Source organism: Amborella trichopoda, chromosome 6, assembly GCF_054954075.1.
Source record: "Amborella trichopoda isolate Santa Cruz 75 chromosome 6, AtrichopodaSantaCruz75HAP2 v2.0, whole genome shotgun sequence".
NCBI lineage: Eukaryota > Viridiplantae > Streptophyta > Magnoliopsida > Amborellales > Amborellaceae > Amborella > Amborella trichopoda.
In genome coordinates, this window is record NC_142341.1 from 37,258,914 (window position 1) to 37,272,597 (window position 13,684).

At 36.2% G+C, this 13,684-nt stretch overlaps 1 protein-coding gene across 5 annotated transcripts in view; it reads left to right on the forward strand.

Annotated features, from left to right (window-relative positions):
- Window positions 1-2,563: 2,563 nt before the first annotated feature.
- The window catches only part of LOC105420716 (hexokinase-1 protein), a 31,633-nt gene continuing 20,512 nt past the window's right edge, over window positions 2,564-13,684 (forward strand). For all 5 annotated transcript variants that reach the window (XR_966692.3, XM_011625412.3, XM_020667676.2 and 2 more), the window contains exons 1-2: window positions 2,564-2,723; window positions 2,931-3,010. Coding sequence is in view for 4 of the 5 variants with exons in the window: in XM_011625412.3 (XP_011623714.1) it covers window positions 2,616-2,723; window positions 2,931-3,010 (188 nt within the window). In the remaining variant the exon portion in view is untranslated. The remainder of the gene's footprint in view (window positions 2,724-2,930; window positions 3,011-13,684) is intronic.

The following is a 13,684-nucleotide window of genomic DNA, read 5'->3' on the forward strand; positions in this document are numbered from 1 at the left end:
GATTTACTATTGTATTCCATTCCTGTTTCTTTTCTTATGTGGGATTATTTGTGTTCTTATTTACTCAGTTTTCTGAATGAAATAGACACATTTGTCAATGCACCCGATGAATTCAATATTTTTGTACGATACCGATTTGTATTAAGTTACATCTCATTTTAGTTTTCCTTAAAGATTTTAAAATAGTAGAAGTTTCGATATATTTATCCTTTCCTTTTTCTGCTTTTAACAATTTTAATTTTTTTTTTGAATTTTTATTTTTATGCAATCTTTTTTATTGGGTTGATCAACGTTAAGGTTTGAACATAGGATGTAGATTTGCGATCAAATTTTTTAATAAATCAAGCCCAAGCTTGAATCCTTACCAAATGAACAGAAATAATGTTTTTAGTGAGTTTTTACAAAGGCTACAAAATGATGGCAACAAAATAATAGCAAGAAGCAGTTGAAAGAGAAACCATAGATTTCTTGAGTATACTCTCAACCGAATGGGTTTTCATGAATTTTGAAAGTAAGCCTTGTATGTAATATTTTCTTGATTAAATTTGATTGAAGAAAATATTTTCTTAATGCAAGATTATGTTTTCTCGATACAGTTCAGTTGTCAATCTATAGGCCAAGGGATCTTTAAGAAACTCTTTTATAATGGCAAGATTAATACATGGGCAATATAATAATTTAGGGACTTCTTCCCTCTTAAGGAATTATCGTTTCATGAACACACGCAAATATAGTGACTAGTGTTCTTCTTGATCTCAATCAGTTAAATTGACTTCGTAGATAATCAACATTCAGTAATAACTCCCCCAATGATGAAATGCAACGGTTGTATCATAATATAATGCAACGACACTTTTAGAAAACCATGTTTGCGGTATTTGTATAACCCCAAATTTTGCACACACACTCTCTTCATCTTAATAATCAATTCTAAAATAAAAAATAAAAAGGTTAAAATGAGTCATCTCCATAAACGAATCTAGACCATTCATTTTGTGAATTTCAAGATCTTAGCCTTTATGAACTCAAAATCATTTTTTTTCTTTTTTAACATTGTTTATCTAATGATAATAAAGCCATCCAAAAAAATTGGAAATGAAAAAAATCTTTCTAAGGCCTATATCTAAGCATCTCACCAAAATAAAAGGCCTATGCTAATTGGGCTAAAAAAATACTTTTTAGGTTGTGTTTTCAATTTTTTCTTTTTTTGCGATTGTTTGTTAGAATGAAAAGAGTACATATTTCAAAATTTGGATCAAACAAATGGCCATAAGATGGTTTTATTAACCTTGTTGCATCATATTACCATACAACGGTTGCATGATATCATTGCTCATATCTATAGAGCAACGATACAATGCAACGGTAATGCAACGACACTTCTAGAAAACCATGTTTGCGGTATTTGTATGGCGCCAAATTTTGCACACACACTCTCTTCATCTCAATAATCAATCCCCCCCAAAAAAAAGTTACATTTGAAACCTAGATATGGTCAAAGTGAGTCATCTCCAAAAACGAATTTAGACCATTCATTTTGTAAATTTCAAGATCTTAGCCTTGATAAACTAAAAATCATTTTTTTCTTTTTTAACATTGTTCATCTAATGATAATAAAGCCATCCAAAAAAATTGGAAATGAAATCTTTGTAAGGCGTAGATCTAAGAATCTCACCAAAATGAATGACCTATGTTAATTGGGCTAAAAAAATACTTCTTAGGCTGTGTTATCAATTTTTTCTTTTTTTGTGTTTGTTCATTAGAATGAAAAGAGTGTATATTTCAAAATTTGGATCAAACAAATGGCCATAAGATGGTTTTTTAATCTTGTTGCATCATATTACTATACAACAGTAGCATGAGATCATTGCTCATATCTATATACATCCCCTTATAAAGTGGGCACCTTATATACACCTTACCTAAAATAAGAAGAAGACATTTTCTAAAAAAACAAAAACAATCTTTAATCACCTCGCAAAATAAGTTTTCCAGAAGAATGTAGCACTTCAATCTCCTAATCTTATCTTGATTATAGTGACTCTACTATTGATGCAGAGAGAAAAAAAAAAAAAAAAATTGTTATTAATTTTGGAGCTTATTTATTTAGGAATAATATAATGCTGGGGATGAGTTTATCTTATGGTTTGAATCTACCACATTTCTTGATACTAGTTGAGGGTAAGTTGTAATTTGTTTGTTTAGAGCCTAGGCTCTATTCGAACTTCATCCCCGAATTTTACAAAAAAGTTGTCAAGTCCACATATATAGAATACGGGCCTATTAATAAATCTATTTTTGAGAAGGATTTTTGGACTTAATTTTTAAAGACATGTAATCTCTAACATGGAGATCATTAATATGAATAAATATATAAATTTTTAAAAACTAAAATTATAATTTTAGTAAAAAAATATTTGAACTGTTAATTTCTATTATTTTTAGATGGAACATCTACTTACATCCATATTTAAGATGGAAGCTTTACATTTTATGGACCGGATGGATGCTTTACACTTTATGGATCGCATATGTAGAAATACGGTCCACCCGTACGAGAAAACCCCCTTTGTCAGTAAATATCACTGAGGGCGCGTGGGAGAGTGAAGAGAGAGATGAGTAGGGAGGTGCCGAGGAGAGAGAGTCCTTGGGGCGTATCCGGAGGCCCCCACCGGGAGCCCAAAGCACACAGATGCAACGATCGAGCTGAAGACGTCATTCATGTCTCTCTTTCTCTTCCTTGCATGAAACCCCTGTTTATCACTCTTCTTCCCCAATCTTATATCTGCTGCTTTTTCTCTTTTTCATCGTCCTATCTAGTCATTTTTTGTCACATGGTTTCCTATTGCGATCCCTAAATTTATGTTATTGACTCATTGTGATGAATTTTACCGTTTATGTATGTTGATTTTCTTGGGAAAAAATTTCAGGCGTGTTTTGAGGGGAATCCATTCAAGACAGTTCCAGGGCCTATTAAGCTCTTTTGGCGATGTATGCGCTCAAAACCGGGGTAATTTGTCATCATTTAATTCGATTTCTTATTTTTTTCCTCCCTGTATTTTCTCAAGTGGTTATGGTTTTATTGTATGATTATTGCTTTCAAATGATGGAAGAGGTAGCTGTAATGTTTCTTTCATTTCTATTCTTTACTTTCTTCTTTTCTTTACTGATTTCTGGGTCAATTTGTTATCTTTGAAGGCATGCAAACTTAATTTGTATTTCATTTTTTGGTTGGATGTTTCATATGGTCTCAAGTTTTGTGTAATTGATAACATAACTCGAGCTTTCTGAAACGCTTGATTTGGAACCCCATCAGATCATTTCTTACCCATGAGAAAGACAGATAAAATGGTTTTATACTGGCAAAACTGTAATTTCTTTTAATACATTTTGGGGTAATTTATTTTACTTGACTAATAAAGTTAGTATATTTGATGAATAGCTATGGGTGTAAAACGCTCATAACTAGGTATGATTCCTATGGGTAATTTTGTTAGAAAACGCCCCTATATTTGCTTGCATTGCAGAATTCACTAAGAATTTTAACTGTACTTTTCTTTATTCAAATTTGATCTGCAGATCAATCATCATCAATTTGTGTGAGTTTACTCTGAGGAATACTTGTCATTTGGCTCTTTAATCAAGTTCTAAGGGAGCCCAAACTGTAAACTGAGGAAACTCAGTCATGATTGATTCTTCTATTGAATAATTGGTTGGCATCAAACTCAAATGACTCTTGCAACACATAGCTCCCTTAGATTTGGCCATACTAAATTGCATAAATTGGATAGGCTATCGTGGGATCAGGATGTTTATTAACTTTGTAGGAATGCAGCTTAGAAGTTCTGCGACATATGATAACCCCTGCATGGCCAAAAAAATGTGATAACCCCTTGCGATGGGAGCGGATTTGGAATATTCTGTGTAGCTTATAGCAAGTTTATCTGATTGATATGTTCTAGTTAATAGTTTCATAATGATGTTCAGGTGTTGTTTACGCTGAAATCCTCTTGTGGATCGTATCTATAGAATTGTCTTTGTACATGTTTGAGAGCTCTTTCTGGCTCCAATTCGGGTTATACATCTTTGCTCTCCCTCTGATAGATAAAAGAGACGAAAGCTGTTGTTGGCAAGAACCAAAGCTACTTAACCTGCATTTATCCATGTCAATGGCTTGTCTAATTGGAGTAATAAAAAAAAAAAGCATTAAACATACTTAATGGGAATGTAGGAAATTCTCTCAAAATTTATTTTCCTATGTAACTTTTCATGGATTAAGAACATAATGTTAAAATTTTTCATGAAAATTGATAGATTAACAGGACCCAGTAAGCTATGTGTTAGCATCCAATATGTATGCATCAGGAGAGAGATGGGATGATGTCACAAAAACCAGGGCCATGATGAGGGGAACCAAGTAAAGAAGGAGCCTGGTTGCAGCTGCGTAGTGACGAAAGATGGCATCCACGTATTCATATTAGGTGACTTGTCACATCCCAATATTGATGAAATCTATGCAAAACTAAAAATGCTTATTAGACAGATGAGGGCCGCTGGCTATGTACCCAAGACCAATTTGCAGTATACGATCTTGAAATGGAGAACAAGGAAGAGCTGCTAAGCTATCACATCGAGAAGTTGGCGATTGCTTTTGTTCTTACTCGTTCTTCGGGAAAGATTATCAGAATCATAAAAAACCTTCGAGTTTGTGGTGATTGCCACGAGGAACTTAAATACATATCAGAGAATGTAGGGAGGCAAATTGTCTTAGGGGATTCTAATCGCTTCCATCATTTTGAGGATGGGAAGTGTTCATGTAGGGATTATTGGTGATAGAAGATTGTAATGTAACTCAGGATTACTTCTTTGGAGATACATACCATTTGGGGTGGTACATAAATTGTGCACCAACCAGGCATCCACCACCCATCATCGATATAAATCCAATAAAACACAAATCAGCAGATCCTAGAAGCCATAGGAGGGTACTTCCACTCCCAATCTTATGCCAATCCCTATCCAATATTTGCTATACCCCACGTTTCCTGAACTGGTGTTAATTCTTATTGTTCAAGACTCTGATCAGAGGGGTAGATTTGGGGGTGGAGTGGTTAAGCCTACCACCAACGCATATACCTCGAGGAAACTTTTCTCAAATCAAGAAATCTAAGTTTCGCTTCGGTCTGCAAGTGAATTGACGGAAGTCTTCCTTGCAAGGTCGAACAATTAGACATTGATCAAGGGTTGCTTTGAGTTCATCCGTTGCGATAGTGCAAGAAGCTCCACAATAAAACAGTATCATTCGTGATTGTATATTTCCAGTTTCTTATGGAACCGGGGGGCAAAAAACAATCACATACTTTCGAAATCCTCCTCCAAAGTCCAAAAGAGGCGGTGCGATTGGTTTTTGCCCTATCCTCGTGCAGCAAACGACGCAAGAGATGGAAGATCTAAAAAAAAAGATTTTGCAAGAATGCAAGATGGGCACATCTTCAGTTTAGAAACTTTCTGTTTCTTTAGCTGATGTCTACTTTTATGACTACTGTGATACATGGATAACCCCAGACTTACCCTGCAGTTCGACCCTGTAAAATCTGAAACCCTAGTCTCAAAAATTGCAATAGAGGAAGTAATCCAGATTCAAATTTCAATGATGTTATATGAGTGATTTGAACCGAGATTTTCTACATACATATATGAACTAGGCAATAAAAGAATAAAATTGATGGGAAATAAAAACTGTGGAAATGAAGAAAATGGACCAAAATATGAAATATTTTTGGTTTGTTGATAGTGTACCATTCGCTGCACACTAAATACCAAACATCATCTGGTCACCTCACAAATCCATGCTGGAAAAGTTCAAACTATCGCCTGAAGTTAGGATACTTTGTCATCTTTAGAAATCCAGGGTCACTTACTAGATAGTCCCAAGTGCAGCACAGGTTTATTTGACCATCTTGAAAAGCAGCAATAGACAGCTTAATACCTCAAAATATCATATCAGCGAGAAATAAAAAAACTACCTACTAGACAACTAATGTTCTGACTATTCTGATAAAAATGGATGCACGCATGCTATTAAAGTACAACTGCAGAAAAAGGCTGACTCTGTCATCCAATGTCTGGAGGCTACAAATCTCACATTTGATTTCCTACGAGAAAGTTCACTATGAACTTGTTGTTTACATGCAACATGATAAAAATGTATATACAAAACCAGTTTTTGACATCCATATATAGAACTCTACTAACTGCACAATCACCTATGGTGGTCCTTTTTTGTTTTTTTTGATAGTTCAAGTGATACTAAATAATTATACAGCAACACAAATGGGAAAAGGCTATAACTAATCAGCAAACAGACATGCCTAGTGCTCTAACTTCAACATGCTTCTTCCCTTGTGAATCTTGTGGGTGCACAGTGACAGTGGCGTGCGCCTCTTCTCTTGAGTGGTCATTTCCAACATGGCCGACAGAAACTGAAGCATGAATACTTGTTTCATTTGCTGCATACTTTGAATTTCATCGTCTCCTGAATTAAACTCCCGATCTTCTTTAACAGCAGTAATTTGTAATCCATCTTTGTCGAGCTTGTACTCGGTAGATGTGGGCAAGATCACTTAATCATTTATAGGGTTGTAATAAGGGTCTGGATACCCTATCTTCAGATAATGCTTGATAATTCGGAACACGTGAGGGTCATATACCAGTCCTCTGTGATCACCAGGAACAGCTATCCTGGCCTCTGCCTTCAGCCCATCTGCCTGCATAAGGTAGTGCCAGAGCAAGTCAGATTCTGTCGTTTCTCGCCAAGTACTAGATTATATGATAAATTAGTAAGCATGGAAACTCACTACAACCACCGTAACAGAAATTAATTGACCGATGAATATACTCAGCCACAAATTATCTATTACTACAGGAAAACTAATGAAAGTTATCTTAAAAGCGTCATTTCAACCATTCACTAAAGTGATCTCATGTCCCAACTATTGTAATGGGAAAGCATACCATAATCCTGGAGAGTGTAGAAAACCTAGAGCCCATAGTCATCCCCATCCATTGAAATAGACAGTGATGGAAGGAGAGAGGGAACCACAAATACATGATATGATCCCATCGAAGCTCTCTCCAACACCATCCATTTCATCGGATGGTGATGGCCCTAAGTACAATGGATTCTTATTGAGCTTCATATTTTATAGACTGCATTCCTGTCTGAAATCGTGTCCACGAATTTCATCAATTACATAACGGCCAAGTACTTTAGGTATAGTTCCCATCAATGGTCTATTTACTTACAACAATAGTACAACGTGCTAAACATACCATGGCTGATTCCAGCGGCACTGTTCCATCACCATCAACACTGATATAGTCTTGTTGCAAATAGCAATGAATCCATTGACGTGTGAGTGGGTTGTGAAAATATGATGTTTGAGCAATAAGTAAATTTGATAAACTTATGGTAACATTAGCAAATGTTAACACTTATCTTTGCACATCCTTGATGTAACTTTGAAAAGAAAAAGAAATTTTAAATCTCATGTGTGATCCTCTCCAAAGCTAGGTTAAGTCCCCAACTCATTGGTGAGCAACTTTTAGACTTAGGAGCTCCCCAGGTATGTATCTCATTTTCAAATTCTTCAAAAAGCAAAAGAATCTTTTACTTAACAAGTCAACTTAAGACTCAGATGTTCAGCTAAATAACACTCATGCCATCATTTGGTGAGACTACTTTACTTTACCAGCACTCACGTGATTGAAACCACTGCACCTTACTATCCATGGACCAGATAAAGTTCATTGCACAAAGCATGAACTTTTGGTATCACTTGGACTAGGAACAATGTTCCTAGTTCTATTCAGATGATGCATATGATGAGACTTGTCCTATTGATATTCCTTCTGATGATGATGATGATGATGATGATGATGATGACTGAAGACTCTTGCCTCTTGGTGCTGACTGTTGAGTCTGTTGATTGTTGTGTTGAGTCATGAGTGTTGACTTTTGTTAGACTGTATATTTTCTAAATTTCTATATATTTTTGTTGTGTTGAGTGTTGACTTTTATATCCTACACTTGTATGGTTTTACAGTTTACTGTTTTAACAATATGGATTATCAAAATTCTCTTCTTGACTTCTATCTTTTTTTTTTTTTCAACTTGGAATATGTTATATTGGGATTTTTACTTTTTTTTCAACTGGGAAGCCGCCCAGGTTCTGGGCCCCCGCCTAGCGCTTTTTGATACACTGGATATGTAATTTCAATAAGAATTCTCAAAATTTGGGAATAATGTAAACTATAGTTTGCCGATACCCATAGTGTTTTTAGATACCCATCATTTATTAATTATTGATAAATAAATAACAAAAATTCTCAATTAATGTTTAAAAATTCCAAACATTCCATAGATTTTTATAAGTAAATCGAGTCATTAAATCATGCTAGGAAATTGAGTCTGTTTTGAGAAAATATACAAAAAATAAAAATAAAAATTTTCCTCGAATTGAAACTTCATTTTCCATGCCCTATAATCTAATTAGTAGGAATTGAACCCAATTGCTTGTATCTCTCTCTCACTCTGATCGCACTCATTTGATGACTTGTTTTCTCTCTCTCTCTATCTCTTTCACCCTCTCACCCTCTCCCAACATTATTTCCACTTTATATTATTTAGTTGACATAGCAAACGAAATGAGCACATAAAATGCATGAGATAAAATAGAGTAACACTTGTTCAGTCCAAAAACATAATAGTGTGCTATAAACCATGTTTACATAAGCTCAACTATGTGCTCTACAATGTTTACACGTTACAATCACGTACTAATGTGTTTTAATGTTTAAATAACATTACTAGCATACCTTGAGAGAGAGGGGGAGAGAGTCACACAAGAGTGTCTATGAATTGATCCAATAAAATATTGGTTTACATTAAATTGTCCAACTAGTCAATAGAGAGAGAGAGAGAGAGAGAGAGAGAGAGAGAGAGAGAGAGAGAGAGAGCTACAATTTTCGCTTCTTGATACCCTTTTGGGTGGTTTTGAGCTTTTGTGCCACCATTGAAGACGATGGAGACCCACCTTGTGCAGGGGTAGGAGGGACTGGCTGGACTGACACTCATAGGGGGATTTGGTTGTCAATCATCAAGCTCTCTCTAAGTAGTTACCAGCCTGATAGATCTTTGAGGTGGAAGGACCATGGGACAAGCATCATCAACAACATCAAGGCGTGCATCTATCTGCTCCAAGGCCTCTTCATCCTCTAGTTGGTCGTCTTCTGGATGAGCATAACAATTCTTGTATTTGACTTCATAGTTTGACCACATTCTACTCAACAACATATCATTGTAATGGATAAATACCAATCACTCTAATCTATTTGCATTAAGCCGATTTTGTTTGACACTATTGATATAGTTGTATATACTCCAGTATATCTCTGCACAAAGAATTGACTCTCTCTGGCGACATCTTTACTGCAATTGAATATAATTTTGGAGTTCCATTGCCATACAAGTCTCACCACGCTACAGTGGGAACGATGCCTTGATCAACTATGGATGCTATGAGGGAAAAAGATCCCTCTATTACCAACGAATTACTAATTTTCTATTGTACTCTATCCAGTTCTTCCTCATCCGGGATCAATACATCGAGAGCAGCATGGTAGCCAGTAGACACTTTTGGATCTTGATGGGCTTCACCACCTTGTCCTCCCATGGGGTAGGCGTAGATAACCCCTCAAGATAGTACTACTTAGGACTGAGAAGGAATCCAAACAACGAAAAGGAAGATTAGACCAGTACCACCGTTTCATCACTATCTCTAGAGCAGTATAGGATCATCATAAAGGACAACTGAGATTTCCCCTGGTCTTGTATCTATGCTATGCATCACGCACAACAGCTATGTTGCTGTTTGCAATTATTAATTGGTCTTGTAAACCGCTATATCATTTTATTCATTTTCTAAAAATCCTCGATCATGATTATAGTGTGAACCTTCGATGTTCAATGTCTGTTGCACCTCGTCTAGGACTCTCCCACATATTGGCCAACACTATGTCATAGTGTGAACCTTCGATTATAGTTGATGGAAGGATTTCATTGTGACCCTCACTTCCATCAACTGCCTCAACATTATGTAGTGGTATCCAAACATATTTTTTTTGCCTTTAAGAAGTTAATATTCGGATAAGTCCTGAAAATTTATAGACATTTAGTGTGATTTTGGATGTACATCACCACCTTTTTACCCCTACTTGCAGTGGTTTCCAACAAAAGCGACAGATGGATTCTTCTTTTACTTATCATCAATATCTTTTATGAGAATGCTCAATGTAAAAAACATGAGGATGTTGCCATTGAATTATGGTCCTAGTACCTTTGCAATTCGAGGTCATTATCTGTGAAAACTTGGGTCACATTGTACAGTCCTATAGTATTGATGGCCTTAAAAAGGGTGTCCCTACTAAATTGGCTAGTATGCTCAATTGAAAAGCAGTTAAGGCCATTCACAAACATAGCCTTCTCACTTGACAAGGCCATGATATTGATCATAAATTCAATATCAATGTTATTGCAATCATCCGAAACGACTGACACTCCATAAGGTGTCCAGTCATTCCTTATTGGGCCCAATGCATGATCAATCCTACTTCTCCTTTATTAAGCAAAGTTGTCCTAAGCTTTTTCATATAAGGATGCCATGTTTCAGTTGGGAACATCGTTGATGGCATGTACCATTTCATGGAACCTAGGGCCCTCGCAATACCGAACAAGATGGCATTGGGCATAAAAAAAATTGCTCAACTGTAGCATCCACATCATCTCTTGCTTGTACATTTGACTTGAATTTTACCTTTCCCTTTTTTGTAAGTACTAGTTGATTGCATTAGAGAAGGGAGAAATGATGGAACTCATTGCCTCCTTTTGCGTCTTACTCCCATATAATCTTTAAGCTTCATCCTTCTCAAGCAAACTCTCTTGCTTATCCTTAGATATTTTGGAACAACATGAGATTCCTTTAGGTCCATGCCCATGGGATTGGTGGGCAAGCACATGAGTGCAAGACCCTACAAAAGGTGTGTGTCTACAATTAAAATTACATATCCACTTCTTTGTACCCCTAGTTCCCTTTGTAGAACTATGCACTACAATTACATATTTGGTGGGTTCTTCAACCTCATTTTCTGAGACCTCAGCTGGGTTATTGCCGCAAAAAATATCAACATTAATTTCTTCAACCACCATAGCTCTTTCAATGTCGAGAGTGCATAAAATTTGTCAATCTAATGTGTATAGAATATTTTAATGTTACATAGTGATCACAAAATATGGCAATTTGATAAGAGTGCTGAAGACTAATAGATCAGAATATTAACATTTGCTAAGTAAAAATTTGTACGAAATTCATCTCCCCCTCTGGCCTGCACTGCCTACCCACCTATCTCAACCTCAACCTCACCTCCAAACCCCGAGCCCTTACCATTCCTCCCATCAAAACGTCCTCCCATAAAACCTAAATATTTTATCTTTAGCCTCTCCAATCCAACTCCCGCCCATCACCTCTCTCCCATACGTCCCCCATTAAATCTCTTTATTGTATCTTTAACCTCCCCAATCCAACTCCCACCCATCACATCTCTCACATCGTGTACTCCATCCATGATTCTGTTGTCAGTACTCTCTCTCTCTCTCTCTCTCTCTTGTCCTCCTCCTCCTCCTTCCTCTTCCTCACTCACCACACTTCCCAATCCTGACCCCAAGCTCATCACCTTCTCCTCAATGAAAACCCTACATTGTCCGTCTTTCTCTCTTGTTGTTCCCATTCAAATACTCCATCTCTTGCAGCCAAGAAATACTAAAAATGTTTGACCTCATGCATTATGGGGAGAAATTCCCTGGAATCGTAGGGCTTTACCATCAGCTAAGGGAAGTTAATGTTGAAACAACGAAAACTTGAGGGTGAGTTCTTTCTAACCTAGGGATTATGAAACAAATCACTTAAGAGATGTTCAAGAGTTTGCTCTTATTAATATTTTTATATATTTAAATGGGGAATTTGGACTTATTTATTTATTTTATTAGAGTTAATGTTTTGGAGTTGCAGCGTGAAGTTAATGAGAAATATGATTATTATTATAGGCAGGGAGTTGCAAGTTTCCAATTCTCTTAGGATTAGCATGAGATTTTCTGAAGATTTACTTAGATCAGTTAGTTTCCTTTTTCCATATAGGTTGTATGATTATAGGGAAGAGAAAGAAGTGCTAAAAGAAAATTGGATTATGAGAAATATGAGGGGGATAGATGAAGCCTATCATGGAAGCTTTCCAGGATTCTTAGGACTTCCTAAGGGCTCATTTGGAATCCCATTAGAATAGGAATAGAGGTAAAAGAAAGTACGAGGTGCATGGGAGAGATAGGTGGAAGTTATCTTTGGACTTTTATTCTTTTAATTTTATTTTACTTTTTTATTTAGATTGGCTTATATTTTTTTTTAATTTTTTTCCCGTAATTCAGTGGTGAAGAGAGGCCCCTTACCCATTTCTTTAAATAGTTTAGGAGTTAGTTTTTTTAATGTGTTAGTGGGGTGGTATCAGTAGCAATGGAAACCGCAACACAGTGACTAGGGTGTGGGGGTGCTACCACCATGACCCCAACCCCAACCCCTTTCCCCGATTGGCTTGTATTAAGAGAAGGGAAGGTGGACTTTTGATTTTGTAAGAGCTTTCTTTTTTTTAAATAAATAATTTAAAATGAAAGGGAGAGTGCTTTCGGTACATTGAGAGATTCCTCTATTATACTTGACTTATCGTTGCTTGTTGTTCTCCTTGTGTTGCTGAATTTCGCGTGTTCAAGTATCAAGGAGAGGGTGGATTTAACTTCGGACCATCCTTTCACATCACTTTTCATCTTATTTGAAAGAAATAAGAGCTTAGCTACACCTGAACTAGTGTATCAAAAACTTAATATCTTAGCTTGGTTGATAATTCCATCTGCCTCTTTGAAAGTCAAGGATTTATTTAACACTTACAGTGTACTTATTTTTCTGATGGGCTTATAGTTAGTTTAGGAAGCTTCCAGAATGTTTTCTCGCAAATTATGACTGAGAGACATTTGGCAGTTAAGGCTATTGGTCTGCCAACACCCAATCTCATACCAGCCACAATATAAATGCCGCTAGTAAGCGATGTCCTGAGAAGTGTTCCTCACCTCTTTTTTTCATTTTTTTTCCGGCCCCTATATGGAGCACAGTTGTTCACTGCCACTAACCTATTTTCATCCTTAACCAGTACTGATTGCAAATGAAGCCATAGAGTTTGATGGAATTTGTGAGTTCTAGCATTGGTGATTTCAGGGTTGATATTATCTCAACAATCTAATTTGAATCGTATAATGATTCATCTCATTTGTGTGTGCTTTGTAAGGCATGCAAGTTTGTGTGACGGTCTGAACTAGGTAACAATGGTACAAAAGCTCCAGATCACTAGGACTGCACAGATCTGAAAAAGAATATTCAGTTAAGGGAAACTTCATATCCTGTTTGTATTGGGTGATTTATTTATTTGATTTGCCCCCCCCGATAGGTTGGTATTTTTGAATTTGCTCCTCCAAGAACTGGAGATTGAATAACACAAAGATGGAATAACATGTGATCATCTAAGTTTA